Source organism: Phodopus roborovskii, unplaced genomic scaffold (assembly GCF_943737965.1).
Source record: "Phodopus roborovskii unplaced genomic scaffold, PHOROB, whole genome shotgun sequence".
Classification (NCBI taxonomy): domain Eukaryota; kingdom Metazoa; phylum Chordata; class Mammalia; order Rodentia; family Cricetidae; genus Phodopus; species Phodopus roborovskii.
Genome location: NW_026125506.1, coordinates 5397575 through 5419356, shown reverse-complemented (window position 1 = coordinate 5419356; position 21782 = coordinate 5397575). Strand labels below are relative to the sequence as shown.

At 50.8% G+C, this 21782-nt stretch overlaps 1 protein-coding gene across 1 annotated transcript in view; it reads left to right on the top strand.

Moving 5' to 3' along the window:
• The window catches only part of Ccdc60 (coiled-coil domain containing 60), a 123739-nt gene that overhangs the window by 43502 nt on the left and 58455 nt on the right, over positions 1-21782 (top strand). Inside the window, exon 3 of the mRNA XM_051176369.1 lies at positions 8174-8253. Coding sequence (XP_051032326.1) covers positions 8174-8253 — 80 coding nt within the window. The remainder of the gene's footprint in view (positions 1-8173; positions 8254-21782) is intronic.

Below are 21782 nucleotides of genomic sequence, written 5' to 3'. Positions count from 1 at the left end.
GATGGGAAGCTGTGCGTGTTGTCTGCATCTGGTATGACTGAGACTCACGCTGAGAGCATGAAGAAATCTCTAGGGAAGAGGGACAGTTTGGCCATGTCCCAGCACAGAAGGCCACACGGTACACTGACCCCCTGTTTCAGAGAAGGGTGTCAAGAGCAGGGGCTACACCCCATACTAGTGTCTTGGTGACCTTGAAGAAGAAGTCACTCTGTCTCTAGGGTCCTGGGGTTTCCTTTCAGCAAGATAGGGCTAGGGATGCCTGGGAGGGTCCCCTGGGAGGTGAAACAAAGCAGTGTAAGTAAGGGGAAAGGATGCTCCACAAACACAGTAGGTCCACGAGCACACAGTAGGTCTACAAACACACAGTGGGTCCACAAACACACAGTGGGCCCACACACCATAAGCACAGGGGACCTGTTTACCCCATCATGGCCAGAGTGGTCCCACATTATCCGCAGACCTCACCACACGTTAGATGTGCCTTGTCCCCTTTCATGATCAGTTAGTTATCACCCTGCAGTGCAGCCATCTCTCCGCTCATTCCGAAACAGCGAGGGGGACTCAGAGCCAAGACAGCAGGGGCTTTCTTCCCCAGGACTGTGGCCACTAGTCCCCTGCACCCTTCACACCCCCAACCCTCCCCCTAAGAACTTTCTTATCCCCATCCCTGGAGACAGTCATGTCTATCATTTCTCTCTTAACGTCCAGACCCAACTTCCTGTCCCCTGGGTTCATAAGAAAGTGTGCGGAAGGGGAGGACCACTGGCCCTCGGTGAAGGGTGTTAGTCTTCAGGCATCTGCACTGGCCTGCCCTTGGGGTCCTGACAGGATGCGCCCTCAGCTGCAGCCACTAAGAGCACCACCTGTGCACATTCACTATGCTCCCTTTTAAAGGGGCCCGGCCCACCTTCCATTCTCTCTCTCTCTCTCTCTCTCTCTCTCTCTCTCTCTCTCTCTCTCTCTCTCTCTCTCTTCTCTCCTGCTGCTCCTGTCCCTGGAGGCCAGTCTCCCCTCCCCCCTTTCCCATTTTTTTTAAACCTCCATTTGAACTCTGTTGCTTGGCATCTTCTCTTCCACACAGATTTTTTTTTTTTTTAAATAATAACAGTTTCTTGATGAACTCAAGAGAACACTCCATCCTTTACTTTAAAGCCTTTGTCTGTGACCAAGGCTCCTCGTCTGTGTGTTCCTGGCTCCGTTTTGTATCTTTATATGACTGTGATGGTTGGTTTTTGATTGCTTTTCCTTGCCAACGTGACACAAACCTAGACCCATCTAGGAAGAGAGGATCATCATTAAGAAAATGCCTCTTCATGACTAGCCAGTAGGCATGACTTGATTAACGATCGATCGCTGTGCAGAGGCCCATCCCCCCCGTGGGAGGTGCTACCCCTGAACATCTCTGCGGTCCTGGGTGTTACAAGAAATCAAGTTGAGCAAGCCAGGAAAGGCAGGTCAGCCAGCGGTGTCCTCCAGGGCCTCTGCTTCAGCTCCTGCCTCCAGGAGCTGACTGACTTCTCACAGTGGTGAGCACGGGTGTGGATGAGTGAGCTGAATTAACCCTTCCCTCCCCAAGTAGCTTTTGAGTCTGGGGTTCCATCGCAGCAGTAGAAACCCCGACTAAGACAACAAGGAAAAATCGAAAGGCCTCTCCCAGAAGGAAACTGCGCCACCCTCCCTGCTCACCATCCAAAACGTCAAACTGAAGTCTCAAGAGCCACCAACCGCCCTGCCCCACAGTCTGTCCCCAGAGCGGTCTGGAATGTGCAGTCGGTGGCTTGCACACCACTCATGTCTTTTCAAACAGTCTCCCTTCCCCCTCACAGCTCCACAGAACGGAGCATCCCAGCTGTTCCCCTGATGTCTACATCAACCCCAGCACATTTAAGGGAATTCGTTTCCATCTTAATCTGATTCCAGGAAGATCATATTTTAAGGCCTAACAGAGATGAGTCTGTGACATCCTTCCACAGAACAGAGAAAGCAGCTATTTAGAAGGTTGGCTCTCAGGCAGTGGGCGGTGACCTTCAATAAATCGTGCTGCTTTTCTGCCTTATGGAAGTCTTAACGGTGAAATGTAACAAAAAAAAAAAACCAAAAAAAAAAAAAAATCAGTGGATAAGCTACCTTTAAGTCAGCAGCCAGCCAGGCAGACAGGGCACTAACAGGGGAGGCATGCTCTTGGTATTAGGAACACACTTTTCTGACTATGGTGGTGCACGCCTGTGGTCCCAGAACTTGGGAAGCGGGGGGGGGGGGGGGGGGGGGACTTTGAGTTCAAGCCTGGACTATAGTCGTGAAAGGCTTTCACAAAGGGAAAATGCTCCGGCGTCACTTGAGCCTGTTTCCACACCCAGGCTTCGCCTCTTGATGCGGTGACTTCTCACCTTCCTAAGTCTACACAGACGCCTCACATGCTGGAATTGCCATGTGCACCACGCCTCACAGAGTGGAATTGCCATGCGTCACTGTAGCGAGATGTTCACTTTGTCCGCATCTGTGGCACTGACCACGCCCACTGGGGCAGAAGTGACCTGGGGAACTAGATCTGAGGAGGAGAAACCCAGGTACGCTCTCTTGCTGGCCTGACAGGACTCAGGCAGGAGAGCATCCGGAGGAACCTGCTGGTATTCATCTGTCTCTGTTGTGAGTTATTTCTCCCTGAATAAACATCTATTCGGCCTATTTGTTTCTCCTGAACCTTATTAGACTACAACACGGCACAGACAGATGACATGACACATCCTTAGACTATACGGGCAGCAAATAGGTGAATGCTCTGGGGAAACTGAGGCTCTGAATGTGGCTCACTCAGCAGCAGGCAGATCCTAACCAAGAGCACCAGGCCTCCGGCTGAGAGCAAAGGCCTTCCCTCCTCACCCAAATCATGTCCGAAGGCGGCCTTCGAAAGCAGCTGCATGCTTGCCCACCCCCTTGCCCCCATCAGCCGCTAGCTTGGTCCATCCCAGACAGCACAGTGTGCCTCTCACAGTCCCCTGCTGCAGGCCTCATGTCATCATTCAGAAGTGCTGAGGGCAGACCTGACTCTTGCTTTCCAGGAGACAGAGGGCGATGTCATCATCACTCATATCCACCAGGGAAACCAGAGGCTTCCAAAGGCCAGCCACACATCCAAGGAGAGCAGGGACAGATAACCCGGTCTCCTGCCTCCTGGCTGAGAATCATGACCCAAACCGGAAGGCACAGAGGGGCATGGGCTTCGGCCAGTACTTACGCTCTCCGTGTGTGTGTGTGTGTGTGTGTGTGTGTGTGTGTGTGTTTGTGTGTTTGTGTGTTTGTGTGTGTGTGTTTTGTGTGTGTGTTTGTGTGTGTTTGTGTGTGTGTTTGTGTGTGTATGTTTGTGTTTGTGTGTGTGTGTTTGTGTGTTTGTGTTTGTGTGTGTGTTTGTGTGTGTTTGTGTGTGTGAGTGTGTGTGTTTGTGTGTGTGTGTTTGTTTGATCTCTCCCTGACTCCCTATGATGTTTTCCGACTTTGTAAGAAGAACACATTCTTTGGTGTGGAGTCGTTTGGCAGCTGTGTCCCCTGGGTGAAAAGACGCAGTGTCGGTGTTCACATGGAATGCAAGGACACAAGGCAAGAGGGTCCCAGTCACCTAGCTGGTCTCATGGAGGAGGTGGTGGCTGTCAGGGTAGGACCCCTGAGCAGTTCCCTGCAAGGAAGGGAGGCCTAAGAAGGTCGCAGATACCCTAGAGCCACGGCTCCCGGGGAGGTCTTTAGGCCGTGGGGTGTCTCCCTTACTGTCTCTTTCATGCAGCCATCAGGGGGTAGGACGTTTGCCCTTCGGTGTCCCTCCATTTGTGCTGCCTGCCTCCCCACGGCCTCACAGCCACGGGCCAGGCCTTCCTTCGTGGACTAAGACTGCACGTCACAACAAGCCTTGTCTCTGCACAAGCTGACCGCCACGCCGGGCTCGTTGTAGTGTTGGAAATCTGACTAACACACACACACATACACACACACACACACACACACACACACACACACCACCACATAGGAACCCATCATTAAAAACTACATTCCCCCCCCCCCCCAGGACTCTAGATCCAAACAGTAGAAAGTTCAGACAGGAAATTGGCTGTCAGATGAGAGGAAGGCCCATGGTTTCCCCGCCCGTCTCTCAGCACCTGCAACTGAACCCGCCTTCCCAGGAGTCCAGCGATGCCAGGCTGGCCAGCGCCAGGGTTTCTCAGGGCCCTTTCCCTTAGTCCTGCCCTAAGGGTGACCGGGATGCAGGGGTTCTTTAGCTGTCCCAGCTTGACTTCCCAGATCTCCTGACGCCCTGTAACCGCTCTCCAAGACTACACTCCTTCTGTGGGACTACGGACTGAGCTTTTACATCCCTTCCGGAGTCCACTGATGCCATGCGTAAAACTCCCATCATTCCAGGACCTCAGACGGCCCAACTGAAATCAACATTAAACATTTATATTTTTCCACATCAAGAGAATTAGTCAAAAATCGTTCTACAGACATGAAAGACACCATTATTCAATTAGAATTAATATATGCAAATTACGGAAAATTAGGAAAAGAAACAACCCAAGTCAAAGCGATTGTCTAATTAACTTACAGTTCAGACACCCTGATATGACATCTCTATTGTGGATTTATTTGTATTTACTTCCAGATTATTCTATTATGACAAATTCTTTGCCATTGATTTTTTAAAAAATCATCTGTATGAGATGATAGAAAATTGTTAGAAATTTCTAGACAAAGGAAATATGAGCACTCTCTATGATCTAATTTTCTTATGACGTTTTCCCTTGAAATTATAGCTCACTGCTATGCTTTCACACCAATAAACAAACATCTACAGCAACATGAAGCATTGGCAAGGGAACCCCACCACTTAACCTTCTGGGCAAACCTCGGCTTGGCCCCATGACGCCTGTTTGCTGGGCACTGAGGCTTCTGCAGGGTGAGTCACATTGCCTTGTGGGACATGCTCATGGGAGCTGCCTCATCTCTTTGGATGGCAGTGAGATTGCTGGGAGCCGGGTGCAAACAGCTACGCAGTGCTCTCCAATGGGGACGCCTGAGGGATGTATCAGTGGATCTCACAGTCACTGTACAGACATTGTAGACTGCACGAATAGAAAGCTAAGAGGCACAGCCTGTATGTATGTGTGTGCATATGAGAGAGAGAGAGAGAGAGAGAGAGAGAGAGAGAGAGAGAGATCCCTGTTGCCCAGAACTCAGTGAACAAAACCACCCTAGATTAAATCCATCACAGAAGAAAGCAATACAGTCTAGAGGCTGGATAAACATGGGACACACCAGGCTGCTGCCGGCACACCAGCAGCCTGGCTTAGAGCGAACTTTTCAAATAAATAAGGGCAGTCTCAAAATCATGAAAATGCAATACAGCAAGCATATAAGCCAGTAACACAGACAGACAGTTACCACCACAAACAAGTGCCCTGTATCACATGCAATTGCATTCACTGTACTTTTTAATCTTATTTTCATTTTCATGTATGTATGTATGATGTATGGCACATGGTGTGCATGTGGGTATGCCTTTTGCACATGTCTGGTTACTTGTATATTGAGGCACACATGCACGTGTGTGTGTGTGTGTGTGTGTGTGTGTGTGTGTGTGTGTGTGTGTAAGCCCAAGGCTGATGTCAGGAACGACCCTCCATTGTTCTTCTACTGTTATTCAATAAGACAACGTCTTTCCATCAAACCCATAGCTCATCAATGTGGCCAGTCTTGCTGTCCAGTTTGCCCTGGGGACCCCACAGCTCCACCTTTCCAGGCTGGACTCACAAGAAGGTTTCCACATCCACCTGGCAATTATGTGGGTCCTGGGGATCTGAACTCAGGTCCTTAAGCTTGTGCAAAAGCCTTTTAACCACTGCGCAGGCCCCTAGAGCACTCTTACATAAGTAGTAGAGCAAGTGTCCTATCAGGGAGCCACAGCTCAGCCCCATTAAGGTCTCTTGAAATGCCATCATCTGTGCTGCCCCTGGGACTGGGGCTGTGCTTTTGAGGCTTCTCATTCATAGATAGATAGACAGTCAGATAGACAGACAGACAGACAAATAGAATGACAGATAGATAGATAGATAGATAGATAGATAGATAGATAGATAGATAGATAACAGGTCTCAGTGAGAGTGGTCCCTGGATTGTGACTGTCATAAAAATTAATTAATTAATAACAGGTCTCAGTGAGAGTGGTCCCTGGATTGTGACTGTCATAAAAATTAATTAATTAATAACAGGTCTCAGTGAGAGTGGTCCCTGAGGACCCCCAAGTGCTGGCAGACAAGGCCCAGCTTGTCTCCTAGATATGTTAGGCTGATGACAGGGCTGTAAATCCTCTAACCCAGCCAGTGTGGTGCCGTTTCACTCATTGGCCCAAGGACAAATGACCCCGTGATCAGGAGTGTGTCTGCCCTTCCACAAAACCCAAATTCAGTTCCCAGCACCCACGCTGGTTGGCTCACAACCTCCTGTAGCTCCAGCTCCAGGCGGCCCAGCATCCACCTCTTTCTGGGCTCTGTGGGCACCCACACTCACCTGCACAGAGTGATGTGTGTACATGTAATTTAAGAATAAAGTGGAAATTTAAAAACACACTTCAAAGTTGAACGTTGTCATGGTTGCTTACCAAGTGTCGCCCCATCCCCAGGAAAAGGTTTCCCTGTGGTAGCTGGGGTGCTGGCTCAGTGCATAAAACACTTTGCAGGCAAGAGGGCCTGTGTTTGATCCCAGGACACATATGATATCTACATCAGCTAAGAAGTAAGAAATACAGCCTGCCACAGCCCCACCCCCGGAGGAAGCACTATGTCTGGGAGCCATGTCCTTCCTTCCTTGTCTTTGAAAAGTCTATTTGCATATTTAAAAGTAAAAACAGAATCGTGTTGTAGATAGTGCTTTCTAACTCATCCTCCCCCTTAAAGAATGCACAGCCTCCCCACAGATCACTGAAGGTGCCTTCACCACCACACAGGAAGTATGTCCCTTCTAATTGCTGTTTAGCATTCTGCTCTCTGGATACTTCAGAACTGTTTAGTCTGTCTTCTCTTGTGAGATGGGTAGCCAGGAGTTTCTGTCCCGCCGGGTCCCACAGCTGTTTAGTCCCAAATAAACACACAGAGGCTTATACTAATTATAAACTATTTAGCCGATGACTCTGGTCTCATATTGGGTAGCTCTCTTAATTGTCAACCCATTTCTATTAATCTGTGCATCTCCACGTGGTCTTGGCTTAGCGGCGATGCTCAGGTCCTTCTTCCTTGGCAGATGCATAGCGTCACCTCTGTCTTCCTTTTCCCAGAATTCTCCTAGTCTGGTAGCCCTGCCTGTACTTCCTGCCTGGCTACATCCTGCCTGTCCATTGACCTAAAACAGTTTTGTTCATGAACCAATAAGAGAAACATATTCCCAGCATACCGAAGGGCATACCCCATCGGACATGTGCAGGCCGTTTTGCCTTCATAAGCAAATGAATGATCTTGCCGAGGACCCTCCGCATCTGTCAGGAAAAGTCTCTGGCGGGATGCTTAACTGCAGATGTTAGATCTAGGGGAAGACTCCCTTCTAACAAACTTGGAAGGCCTGGATGAACGGTCCTTCTCAAAGGGTTCCACCTCGAGTTTCCCACCGGTTTTATCTGAGGGGGCAAATTTTCCCACCATTCCTTAGCATTTTTTACTTAGAAAAGATCCTAAGGGGGAAGTAATTTCAAAGCAGGAAAGTATTTCTCTTAAGAAAGGCAGCTTTCATATAAAGTGTAATTAATCAAATCACCTTTTTAAATGTTGACCCAGTACCAACCTCTGTCTAATGAAGCTGCAGATCGTACGTTTCACCCACTGTCTAGTTAAGACTGGGAGAAAAAAAAGTGAAAGAGAGAGAAAGCCGCAAAAATTCCCAGGATGCTCCACCCCTTAGATCCCGCTGTGTGAGCATAAAGGTGTCAGAGCCACTGGCAGGGAATGGATTCAGTTGTTAAAACCAACTGCCAATGACACAAATAGGAATAATGTTTAAGCCCCTTGATCTTTCTTTTTCTCAATTTTAAGTTATATTGTTTACTTATTTATCTGTGGGGGAAGGGGCATGCACGCACTGGTGGAGATCGACTCCACCTGGAGCAACGGTATTAATGTCCCGTCTCCTGTCTGCCCATCAGGTGTCAGATAAGACAGTGAAGAACATGAGGTACATAGACAGAGAAATCATAAACCTCAAAAAGGATCTTGTACGAAGCCGGTGAGTGAGAGCCCTGAAAGGGATGACTGGGAGGGGGCGGGGTGGGAGAACACGGGGGAGGGGGAGGGGTGGGGGTAACACGGGGGAGGGGGCGGGGTGGGGAAACACGGGGGAGGGGGGAGGGGAACACGGGGGAGGGGGAGGGGTGGGAAAACACGGGGAGGGGGCGGGGTGGGGGAACACGGGGGAGGGGGAGGGGTGGGGGAACACGGGGGAGGGGGCGGGGTGGGGGAACATGGGGGAGGGGGCGGGGTGGAAAAACACGGGGAGGGGGCGAGGTGGGGGAACACGGGGGAGGGGGAGGGGTGGGGGAACACGGGGAGGGGGTGGGGTGGAGAAACACGGGGAAGGGGTGGGGTAACACAGGGGGGAGGGGCGGGGTGGGGGAACACGGGGAGGGGGAGGGGTGGGGGAACACGGGGAGGGGGAGGGGTGGGGTAACACAGGGGGGAGGGGGCATCCACTGGATTACTTACAGGAGGGAAACCTTGGAAAGAACAGAGAAAGGGGTCTCTAATTCGGTTTTACGTCTCAGGGAGGATTATGGGCCCTCCTACAAGCCCAACTGGCGTTTACGTGGGTTTCTGGGGTCCCCACACTTGGCAGCAAGCTCTTCGACAACTGAGCCGTCTTGTTGGTCCCTAGATAAAACTTTCTTTTCCCTCTTCACCCCTTAGCTCCTTCCAGGGAGTTGGCAGGAAGGTAAAATGGGGCTTTGGACTTAGCAACTCAAGATGGGGACCCTTTTATATCTGTTTGCTTTGTCGTAAAACACATTCGGTGAGCACGGGATCGGGATGTACTAGACACTGCCCCTCCTTGCCAGTCACAGCATCACCTGGAAGGCCCCTTGCCTCTGTCCAGCAGCAAAGACTGATGGAGGAGGATGGGAGGGAACGGGTGATAGGTAATGGGGCTAAGCAAGGGGCCAAGAAAGGCCTTTCCACAGGAGGGGTGGCCCTGTCTACTCTCCAGGGGCCGTGCCATGACGTAAGGAGCAGACGGAAGCAATTCCAGTAATGTTTTACTTAACCCAAGATGCTATCACTCATATTGTATTAAACATAAAACGAACGCATTTAGAGCTGGAGACATACTAAGTCAGTGTGACCAGTGTGAAGGTTAGCTTTGATCGTCAGTTTCACACTGTGGGATCGCCCGTGGAAGGGGTGTCGCTGAATCTCAAGAGGGTCTCAGCTGTCTGGCTGGGTTGGCTCAGGCTGTGACCATGCCTCTGACGGTTTTTTCTAAAGTGGGTTAATTGAGGTGGGTAGATCCACCCTGACCGTGCGCAGCAGCATCGTCTCACGGTCTGGACCCTGGACTGATTGACAGGAGGGAGCAAGAGGAACAGTAGGCATGCGCGTGCGCGCAGGTCTCTGCCCAGGTCTGAATGTCACGTGACCAGCTGCTTCATTCAAGTCCCCGCCCTGACTTCCCCAGAGCCCTGGACTGCAGCCTGCAGTTGTAAAGCCAGGGGAACCCTTTGCTCTGCCAAGTTGCTTTCGGTCAGTCAGCCACAGAAGGCAAACTAGAACATTCTGCCCGGTGGAAGGGGGGAAATAGCGAAGAACAATGAACGACCTAAGGCCAGGCTGTGGTTCCCGGCCGAAGCACACACCAACACCTAACATGCACGCATGGGCACGGGCCAGGTGTCTGTGTCTGCTTCTCCCGGTGAATGAGCTACTCCTCCCACGCGTGTCCTGGAGAAAGTCCCCGCATGGAAGCCCCGTGTGCCTTTATTTGGAACAAGGGCCACTTAAGCAGTAATTGAGGTTAAATGAGGTCAAGAGTGTCCTTACCCGGTCGTGCTCTGATAAGAACAGGGGGGAAACATCAGAAATTCATGCACAGAACCGGATGAGGACAAAGCAGGCAGGTGGCCGCCCGGCACCCCAGGAAGAGACGTTCCAGGAAAGACTCGGCCTGTCGGCGCCTTCCTCTTGGATGTCAGCCTCCACAGCTGTGGGAAATGTCACACACAGCCTGTGGTGGTTTTTTTCACAGGTTCTGGGGATTTGAACACAAATGTTCATAGTGCATTTACCCGATTATCCACCTCCTACGCCCACTCATCTCGATGTCTTTATACTCTTACCTAACTTCTTGTGGCTATTGGTGGTTGAAACATCTGTGTGGTAAAATGCTACAGAGGGAGCATTGGGTTTGAATATGAAATGTTCATGTGCTTAAACACTTGGCCCCCAATTGATGGCGCTGTTTGCAGATGCTATGGGACCTTTAGAAGGCAGAGCCTTCCTAGAGGAGACAGGTCAGGTCACTAGGATGCCACCTAGGTTTTATGGCTTGGACACACGTCCTCTCCTCTCTCTGCTTCCTGATGGCCAGGCCTGCCCAGTGCTGCCCTAGCCACACCTTCCCCTACCATGACTGGCTGCATCACCGGCCAGAACTGTCAGTCAAAATAAAGCCATCCTCTCCTAAGCTGATTTCGGTTGGGATGTTCTAGCCCAGGAACAGAAATGCAATGAACACAGAGTGTTAAAGCAAATGCCCTCCCAGCTGGGGATCTACTGATGCCCTCTTAACCCCAAATCAGCCATGACACAAATAAGATGGAAATCAGTAAGCAAATCGGGACTTCTCTGCCTCCTGGGAACTGGTTGGTGAACGCTCACTGGGACACCTCTGGGAGAAGCCTCAAGAAAGCCGGAGGCAGGAGGGAGCAGGCACCAGCTCAAGAGAGTGGGGATGATTGACGGACAGGTGAATGCAGTGGCTTCTCTGTGTCCGTCCTCTGACAGGGAGTCTGTCACTGGCGCCTGACATGGTCCCCACAGATCCGGAATAAGCCAGGATTTGACATCCTCATCAGAAGACAGAGTCAGCCTGCTTGACTGATGAATGTGAACAAGAGAGGAAGACAAGGACACACAGAAGAGCCACCAGCAAGAAACCAAGACACACACTGAGAGGCTCCGCCCACCCTGCTGGCGGTGCCCACTGACACTTAAGGAATCCGGAAATTCCCTCCAGCAGGAATTGCTGTTTTCCAGGGAAAACTTCCTTGCTGAGAGTTACAACAAGCGAGCACACACAGTTGCACAGAGCACACACAATTGCACCGTGCACACACAAGGAGTCCATCCCCACCATTAAGTGAGGTGAATTGTTAGCGAAGAACCGCTGCCTCCTCTACTGCCCCCCTTCATATCGCCCACCTTGAGCCAAGCCCCCTCTCTCCTGGATTTTTATTTAATGCTCCAGCCTTCTCATAATTCAATCACACCATCCCTGGCTTCATGGCCAATTTACATGATTCTAAAAGAGAACAAAGCCCTAACTGCCTCCTCCCAGCTTGTCCCGCCAGATGTAGGGTGGGGAAGGGCACCGAGCTGCTCTGCGTTTGGCCACGCTCTGTGCTCGGCTAGCACAGGTTGACACCTGGAGCCTCCTTGCGGGCCAGTTCTTGACCCGCCGTGGGAACCAATGGCCTACTTTCCTCCACTGACACTTGCTGATGCATGTGCCCTGAGGGATGCAAACATCCCTACCACAGAAATGCCCCACCCTAAGCCACCCACCCACCCTCCATACCCTGAGCTGGGCTCAACCACCTACAAATGGTGCCGTGGAGCCAGCGCGGCACAGATTCTGCAGATAATTCAGAGATCTGCGACACTGTTTTTCCAGCGGCGTTCTGTACACAGTAAAAGCAAGGCAATTAGAAACAGCTGAGGTGGCTTTGGGGGCAAAGGAAGCAGCTGTTCTGAGGTAAATACTTCTCTCCTGTGGGTTGGGGCCTCCAGCGCCCATGTGGCACACAGTGGAAACTGTGTGTGTGGGGGGGGTGGAGACTAGCGGGAAACACTCAGGTCACTGTAGAGGGTTAGAGCGGTCTCAAAGGGGATTTGGGGCCTAGACTCTTCTGCCCTTTTAGCTTCCATCACACCAGAGGCACAAAAGAGCAGACCGTTCACTTGTGGCAATTCTACTCACGGCGAGTAAGGCCTGCAAAGGCCCCGTGCAAAAGGCTACACTTTTCAGTCCATCTCTGTCACACATGGGACCCTGAGACTCGGAGCCATGAGCCAGAAACTGAAGAGGATCCTCACACGCCGGTGCCACTTACACAGAGGAAACACGTCAAGAGTCAGCCAGCCGGCAGTGGTAGAGAAAGGCACCAGGCTATAAAAATGTAGGGGAGCCAGAGGGGCCACGGGGAATCTGAAAGGTGGAGAATGATGACCGAGAGGAGCAGACACAGAGAAGACACGGAGAAGCGAGCTGGGAAGAATTAGAGAACAAAGAACACTCGGGAGAGGAGGGCAGGGCAGGGGAGGGCAGGGCAGGGGAGGGGAGAGGAAGGGAGGGGAGGGCAGGGGAGGGGAGGGCAGGGGAGGGGAGGGCAGGGGAAAGGGACAGCCCTTGCACTGTGGCAGTGCTCAGCCAAGAGACCACGCCCCCTGGAGGTCAAAATGCTACTCTACCAAGTTTCTGCCCTTGGATTTCCATGAGGGCTGCCACAGCCCTGGTAACCCTGCATATGCACCCTTGGAAGAAATCCTTCCTCAGGGGTTGGCTCACCAACCAAGGAGCCCGCATGAAATGACTACCTGGCTCATAAAGTCAAGAGGAAATGCAGCGCTTTTTACCACCCAGCCCATTTCTCAGGCTATTTTCTAAGTTAATGATGTTTGATAATGTTATCGGCATTCGCTTGGAAGCGTTATTTGTATCTGGGCTTGTAAGTATAGTGAACGCGCTCTCTCTCTCCCTCCCTCTCCCTTGTGTGTGGTGAGTGTGTGTGTTGTATATACACATGTGTAAGTGCACGCACACACATACAGAGGCTAGAACAGGGTGCCGGGAGTTCTACTCCGGCACTCACAGCCTTGGTCTCCTGAGACAGGGTCTCTCAGTGAAGCTAGAAGCCAGCAAGCCTCAGGGGTCCTGCTGTCTGGGCTCTCTGTAGATCTTGGTTACAGGAATACATGCAGCCATACCTGGCTTTGCACAGGAGTGCTGAAGATTCAAACTCAGGTCTTCATACTTGCTCAGCAAGCAGTCTCTCCAACTGACCCATCTCCCCAGCCCTGCTCCCCCAAATACGTTATAAAATTCATCACTGAACTGAAAAAAAAATTAAATACAGGATAGCAGAGACATGGCAATGTGCCCTTACCCTGAGCCTGTGACAGACATTACCAATGGATCACAGTGCTGTTACCCCTTGAGCCCATGACAGACATCACCAATGGATCACTATAGCGGTTTAATAAGGATCAGGATAAACAATTAGGCTGAACAGATGTTTATTTAGGGAGAAATAACACACAACATAGACAGGTAAACACCAACAGGTTCCTGCTTCCAAGAATTCCTCTGGATGTCCTCCTGTCCCCATGCAGCTGGCAAGAGAGCACCTCCTCCGACCTAGTTCCCCAGGTCACTTCCGCCCCTGGCTCCACCCCCCAATGGGCGTGGTCAGTGCTACAGAAGGAGACAAAGTGAATATCCCATTACAGATCACAGTGCCGGTTTCCCTTGAGTGAGTGTAGATCCGGCTTCAGATTCTTAGACATTGACCATGGCTGATGTCATGGCACAGGTCCTAGTTTATCATCTCTAAATTAGAAGCTGCAGGAGGAAACTGTGGTATCTATAATAACATTTTATTAATTGGAACTGGGGTTTGGAGTAAAAGGGATCAGCAGGAGGGGCCAAGCTCATCCGAATCCCTTTCTGAATGAGACTGGATTTTAATCAGTGAATTTAAACATTTGAAGCAGTTACTGCCGGGCTTGGGCATCGGCTGAGTTCACCGTCTCTAGCTTTTGCATCTCATCACCCTGCCCCTCAGGCCTTGCACAGCCACGGCCCCAAAGTCCACCCCTGGAGTCTTGCCTTTGCTTCTCCACCACCCTCAAAGCCTCCGAGCTGTTTAAGGCCTGAGACTCGTGTGTGTGCTGGTGGATGTGTTGGGTGTGGTCCTGGCTGAAATTTCTGGATTGTACCCAAAAGTAGATCTGTGTCAATCACGCATGCCCCGTGCTCTGAAACCAGCTAAGTTGCCATTAATGAGCCCCTTGTATGTTCTCTGAGGACGAACATTTGGCCCGTGTCCTTGACTCAGAATTAATAAACACAGCCACACAGCCACGCCGGGGCAACCTGGCTCAAGTTAATTGCATTTTTAGCATCGTGGCTGTGACCCAGGCGCTCTGCCCGCCCCTTGTCCATCTCTGTGTCTGCATGCATCAGATGCCTCCAGTCAGTCGGAGTCCCAGGGTTAAGTTTCTCCTCTGCTTTCCCTCCTGACACTCACAGCTCAGGGTAAATATCTGATGTTGTTCTTTTCCGCTTCTGGAGGCTAAGGCTTCCTCGAGGCATCTCACATCCCAAAAGAACTTGGCCAGAGGACCAAGGGTTCAAATCGAACACCAAAATCTCTGGGACCTTTGATCCCTTTGTCATTTTGTGTGTGTGTGTGTGTGTGTGTGTGTGTGTGTGTGTGTGTGTGTGTGAAATTCTTTCCCAGATACATAGCAGTACGGCCATTTTACAGCAAGGCCTGGAGGGTTCTCTTGGTATAGGTCCAAGTTGTCAGTCTTTGGGAATTGGGTCCAAATCCTACCACTGCCAGCCATTGGCCATGGGTGGATCAACCTGATCCCTACCTCTCAGACAGATTATCAGAGGAGAAGAGAAGGTGAATACAGCTGTGTCGGAATCAAAGGAGGCTTTGCCATTTCTGTGCTCAGTTTCCCGAGACAACCTGAAAATATTCCCAGGTTCCAAAAAACATGAGCTTTAGAAAGGCAGTAGCCCAGCCCGCCTCCTGTCAGGTCCGTGAACTTGGACTGGCCATCCCATTTCTCTGATGTCTCCACTGAATGGATTCAGGGCCTTTCCTCAAGGCGGGCGGGGCTCCAGGAAGGAAAGGACAAAATAGTCCAGCCTGAAGAGAATCACCTGCTCCCCTGCTTCCCTCGGTGCCTTGAAACAGAAGGGAAGCCAGGAGACCTGAGCCGAGGCCCCCAAACCAGATCCCTTCAGTCCACCCTTTCCTCCTGCCTCCTTGGGCTTCAGGGGTCCTGGACCAGACAACACTTTGTCAACATCAAAGATGGAGGACAGGCCCTCATTCTGCAGATCACAAATATGTTTTCTCTTTGCTGGACACACACACAAAAATGAGTTAACTTTGCCTTTAGTCCCTACACTTCTTACCAGAATTTTAGGAAAGTGTGTGTGTGTGTGTGTGTGTGTGTGTGTGTGTGTGTGTGTGTTTGTGTGTGTGCCCATGTGTGTATCTGTGTGTTTCTGTGTGTCTGTGGAGAGAGAGAGATACCCAAAACCAAGAGAAGGGAAATATGGGAAATATGCAGGCCTGTGACTGAGCTTTCCACTCCTCTTTTCCGTGGGACTTTAAGCTACAGCCAGCAAAGAAGCCTGAAGACAAAATGCCAAGAATGGATGCCGATGTTAAATTCCCCATCATTTTCAACAGGATCATAATCCTGATTCTCTCTGTCAGTCTCCCCAACATAACCCAAGGGACTCAAAGAAACATACTCCATTCTAGCTGTGTAAGAAACTGGGCCACAGGCTAGGAAGATCAGTGGGTAAAAGCCTGTGGCCTGGGCTTGGTCCATAGAACCCACATGTGGGGGAGGGGGGGAGAACAGAGTCCTGCAAGTTGTCTTCTAACCTGAATACACAGACTGCATTATACACACACACGCACATGCACACACGGACATGCACACATGCACATATGGACACACACAGATGCATGCACACACACACATGCACAAGCACACACACGCACTGACACACATGCACAAGCACACAGAGCGTACACACAGAGCACACACATGCACACATACAGATGCAGGGACTCACTCATGACATCCACTTGACACTCGTTCTGCCTGTTTCTGTGTGTTGTTCTCTATGTAAAGGCAGCAGCGTTTCTCTGCTCTGGTATTGATGGGCATTTGGTTTGTCTGCACTCTGGGGCGATTAGAGCTACTGGGAACACTCTTAAGGCAGTGTCTGCCAAGTGCGTGTAGGCATTTCTATCAGGATGGTTTCTAGAAGTGGAGCTGTCTGCTCACCCACTTGTGTGCGCTTGGCATCAGCAGATAATGTCAGTTTCCCAAGCCCAGGGTTCTCCACAGTGCGTGTGTGGAGGTCAGAGGACAGCTTTCAGGAGCTGGTCCCCTTCGTCCACCACGTGGGTCCTGGGGATCGGGACTCAGGTTGTCAAGCTTGGCAGCAAGCTCTTACCTACTTGGCCATATCACCAGTCCTCAGCCCAATATTTCAAAGGCCTTTCCAAAGTATATAAATAGCACAATGTAGGACAGTTAACCACTGAGCCTAAGAACGCAGCATGCAGTGATTGTGCGTACACAAAGATGTTAGTATTTTCATAAAAGAAAGTGTTCTGAATACACCAATTGGTAATATGATTTTAATTTAGAAAATGATTGTGAGTATCTACTGCAAGCTAAACAAATGTACGAAAGTGGCTTCATCTTGTAAATGTTTTAGTATAAATACATTTAAATACCTACAAAGGCAAATAAGAGACCATAACCAACTCCTGTGAAAGGTGTCACCCATATCAATTAAAATATAACTAAGGTCAATGTGCTCCATTGAAACTCATCCTAGTCAGGGTTTCTACGGCTGGGAAGAGACACCATGACCAAGGGAACTCTTACATGGAAAAACATTTAAAGGGCTGACTTACAGTTTCAGAGGTCTAGTCCATTATCACCATGGTGGGGCATGGCAGCGTGCAATTTTTAGACAGACATCCCCGGAGTACTTTGTCATGCATCTTGATTCTTAAATACACATAGCTCTGAGGTCCTTAACCGAATTCCTCTAGATTCGCACAGTATTTCTGTTGAAAAAGAGAGAGAGAGAGAGAGCGCTAATTCACAAATGCTTGAAACAAAATGAGCCTCTGATCAAAAATGAAAGGAAAGTAATAGACGTTGTTTAAGAGGCTGGAAACACTTCTGTCGCAGTTAAGAAGGATCTTACTCCTTACACACTTCTGTCGCAACTGCTTTCCCTTTTCACTTTGGTGCAGTCATCAACAGATAGCTGGACTCAAGCTGGAATCAAGATGAAACAGCGAGTATTTGCGGAAGGAAAAAACCCTGAAATTCCCCAGTGATCTCCGCTGAGCCACAGGCAGAGCTCTTCAGCCAAAATCATACATAATGTTACCAATAGCATCATGGGCTCAGCATTTCCTTTAATGCCAGCGTGTTCATCATCTTTCCATTTCTATAACGAAATACCCAAGACAGCATTTAAAAAATAAAATAAAATAAAATAAAGCTTATCTTGGCTCATGGTCTCAGACATCTCAATCCCTGGTCGTTTGGTCCCATTGCTCTAGAGCCTGTGAGACGAACGTGGCAGAGACTACTTGTGACCATATAGCAGCCACGAAGCACACAGAGCACAGGGCACCCCCCTCAAGGTCACACCCCAGAAGCCTACCTCTAGGGTCTCCCTCTTAAAACTCCCACCACCCACAGTGCCAGCTTGGACACTTGGCACTTAAAGCATGATAGAGACTGTTAATCGTCAGCCACCTAATTGGGGGGGGGGGTTCTTCTGCATGCTGTGAATAGATGTTTCTCTTATTGGTTGATGAATAAAGCTGTTTAGGCCAATAGCTCAAGGGCTGCAGGTGCTGAGTCTCGTAGGATAATAGCCGGGTACTCTGGAGGCATCACTTTTCTGACACTACCCAGCACCCGGAACGCAGAGTCCCCCACAGCACATGCCGGACAGCATCATTGTTAACACTTTCATTGCTATTACTTTGATTTAGTAACGTTGCTGTTACCAGAGACAACGGCTTGAGTCAGTGGGACAGTAAAAGGTCATTTTAGAGGTGACCAGACTACTTCCTGCCTCCTTACCCATGAGCCCATCATAGGGGGAAATTACAACACAAGAGCTCCACAGCTCTTGTATTTCCAGATAGTTCTGCGTGCATGGATGGATGTCTGTCTGGTATCTCTGTTAGGAGCTTCACCTTCTCCTCTTGGCTTCCCAACAAACAGCTTTCTGGTTGATTTCAGCACCCAACAGGGAAAGCCATGTTGGTTCAACACAGCCATCGCTTCTCCCAGTCACAAGGCCCTTCTTGACCAACACCTTGATGATCCATATCGCCATAGCTCTTAAAACCCAAGAGTTAGATACCTTACTCTAAGAGAGTCAGGAAGATGGTCTTGCGGGCTTCCAGAAGGCTCAGCCCTGAGGATGTCTCACCCTTTATTTGCTGAAATTTTAATATGAAGAGCACAATTTTCCCCTCCTCTGGGGATACCTAGATAGATCACACAAAAGTATGTCAGTGGATGTGCAGCGGTGTGGAAGGAGATGCTTCCCCAAAGCCAAAACGCTGAAGCTCATCATGGCCAGCAAGTCTCACCCGAGTCCTGGATTAATAGGACCCTTTAGAAACAGCCAAGAACTTTATCTTCCCCAAACTACACACACACACACACACACACACACACACACACACACATACACACAAAACAAGAACAAGAACAAAACAAGCCAGAATGCCTGGAGAAGCTTTTTTTTTTTCTGCCACAAGCCAAAAGAGAGAGAGGGGGGGAGAGAGAGGGAGAGAGAGAGGGAGGGAGGGAGAGAGAGAGGGAGACAGTAAAGTCAAACAGCCAAGAACTGTGGAGACTAGCGGTCCCTCCAGGTCCCCGAGGCTGTATCAGAAGCCAAGTTTGAGGGTCGGGAAGCTCCGACGGCTGGACTCAGGGGTCCAATTTAAGGGGAGTGTACAGACAGCCCTGCAGCAATCAGACTCTTGTGTTCTGCTGCCAAAATCGTTCCTAGTGAAAAGCGGGTGCCATGTAGAGACGTGAACTAGAAGGTGTCTTATATGATAGTCTTCAAATAAGAAATGTTTCCAAAGGAGTCTTTAAACAAAGCCAAGTTGTAGCTACACATCAACGAGGAATTTATCCCTTCACCCTTGTCTAGAGACATTTCAAAACGCGCATTACTGCCGAGCAGCCCCGAGTCCCCATGAGCTTTGCACGACGGCCTTGCCATCACCCAAGCCCAGGGGCAGAGCAGGAGGGGCAGCATTGTGTGCTGACACGTGTCTCTCCTTCTCACAGTGCGTGTTCCAGAGCAGATGCCACAGAGCGCCATAGAGCGTCCCCATACGGTGTCCCCATACAGGGGCCCAGGAGGCTGCATTGCGAGCTTCACTCTGCAGTTATTAAGTCCCTGGGGAGGAGTCAGGAGGCACAGCTGTAAAAGGAGACCTGGAAGACAACTCCGTCTAATGGCTGAAATACAGGCAGCATAAACAAGATGGCCAGGGTTTAGATGCCCAGTGTGCAATGTTTTAAAAGTGCCCGTGCTAGAGAACTGAACCAGGTTCCTTACTGAACCAGGCCAGCCAGATGGATAAAAGCTCCTGCTGGCAAGCCTGACGGCAGATGATCCTCAGAATCCGCACACGCACGCACGTGCACACACACACACACACACACACACACACACACACACACACCCCTTTAAAAACAACTGTCAAATCAAATGAATTGCAAAGTGAATGAGGAAGCTGACACTGATCTGCTCACGGATGGATGCCTGGCTTCCACACCCATGTGCATCCATACACGCGTGGCACATGCACACACACAAAGAGGGTATGCATGTACATGTGCCCAGTGTCACGTGTTTGGGCCCATTTACTTCTTCCCTTGCCGCCCCTGTAGCTCTATTTTTTTGAAGTTGCCTTCTGGAAGTGTTAGGACTGGGTAACAACAAGCAATGGCTGAGTGAAGGGAACACCGGGGAAGAGGGAGACACACCCCGCCCGGGCAGAGAAAGCAGCCCTCTTAGGACTGTAGCAGAGAGGCCCTGGGTGGAGGGGTGACTCCACTACATCCCTGCTCTGTGCCAGACCCTGAGGTAAGACTTGGTGTATGACCACCAGAGAGGTAAGGGGAAGATGAGAAATGGCAGCTCCGTCATCTGGGTCAGGCGATTAAGGGAACACCTTCAGATGGACATTGATCAGCAGAGTAGGAGGAAAGCGGAATGGTCCTGGGAGGGGGTCGGTGTGGCATTCTCTAGGGTCCCTAGAAATGAACCCCTGTGAGGACCAAGAGGGACAGGTAACCACGCCGCGTCCCGGAGGCCGATGGGGCGTTGTTGTGGTGACAGGCAAAGTGAGATTGTGAAATAACAGACGCCGTGGGCCCGTGCCCCTCTCTCAATGTCGCCACACCCCAGGCCCTTCCCAGAGCCACGCCTTGTTCTGTTGCCTGTCCTGAAATTATCAACCAGCCATGCTTCAGAGTTTGTGTGCCCTGGGGAAAGACACTCTCTTCCTCCTAATGCACTTTTAAATGCCCACCCTGGTGGGTCCGGGAAGAGCAATCCCTCCCTCCCGTTCCATTTAGTCATTAGGCACTTGGAAGACGACAGACAGGAAGTGGTTTCTACGGTGGGGTGGGGTTTCCATCCATATATGTGCGTCTCATTCATGGCACTAGTTCATCTCAGAACTGAAAGCCGAGGTCTAGTCTGCCTCCGCCCACCGCACACCACTCCTGCTTGCCAGCGGCCGGGCCTGAGTGGATGGATGCTGACAGGTAGCGGGGTGTGCGAGTGAGGCCCAGATCCTATGCTGCGGAGAACACTTGAAATTCGCCAGCCAGTGAGAGCCCAACTGTTGTCACCACCGAAGGGGAGAGTGGGGTGTGAGGAGGCGTGGGTCGCGCTAATTGTCTTGATGATGGCGATGATTGCGTGTGTGCAAATACTGGGCCATGGAGTTGTTCATCTTAAACATATACAATGGGAGAAGAGAGAGGAGTGGGGGCGAGGGGCGGGGAGAGGAAGAGGGTGTGGCTCTGGGTCCAGACAAGCAGAGCCACAATCCCGGCACTGGCGCCTTCCACCGTGGTGTGAGCTCAGCAAAGTGGTCCCCACTTCTTCATCTCTGACACGATAGACAGCACCTGCAAATGATGAGGCCATTGTGGGGATTGAATGGGTTAACACAAGAGACGTGAGTCCCCCAGGACACAGAGCACGTGCACCATAAGTGACGGCTCTCGCCTGGGGGATCCTGCAAGCCTGAGCTCTCTGCGAGGGCCTCTGCCCTCAAGGGTAATCAGCTTCATCAACACCCACCTCCCAAAGCCATCCCGTGTCTCCAAACGTGATGGGCTAAAATAGACAAGAACAGAGGCAGGGGGAGGGGGGCAGGAAGGGGAGGAGGGGGCAGGAAGGGGAGGAGGGGGCAGGAAGGGGAGGAGGGGGCAGGAAGGGGAGGAGGGGGCAGGAAGGGGAGGAGGGGGCAGGAAGGGGAGGAGGGAGGGGGCAGGAAGGGGAGGAGGGGGGCAGGAAGGGGAGGAGGGAGGGGGCAGGAAGGGGAGGAGGGGGGCAGGAAGGGGAGGAGGGGGCAGGAAGAGGCAAGGTTGTGCTTGTTAACAAGTCAGGCTTGGTGATGTGCCCTCTCCGACGACTAAGAC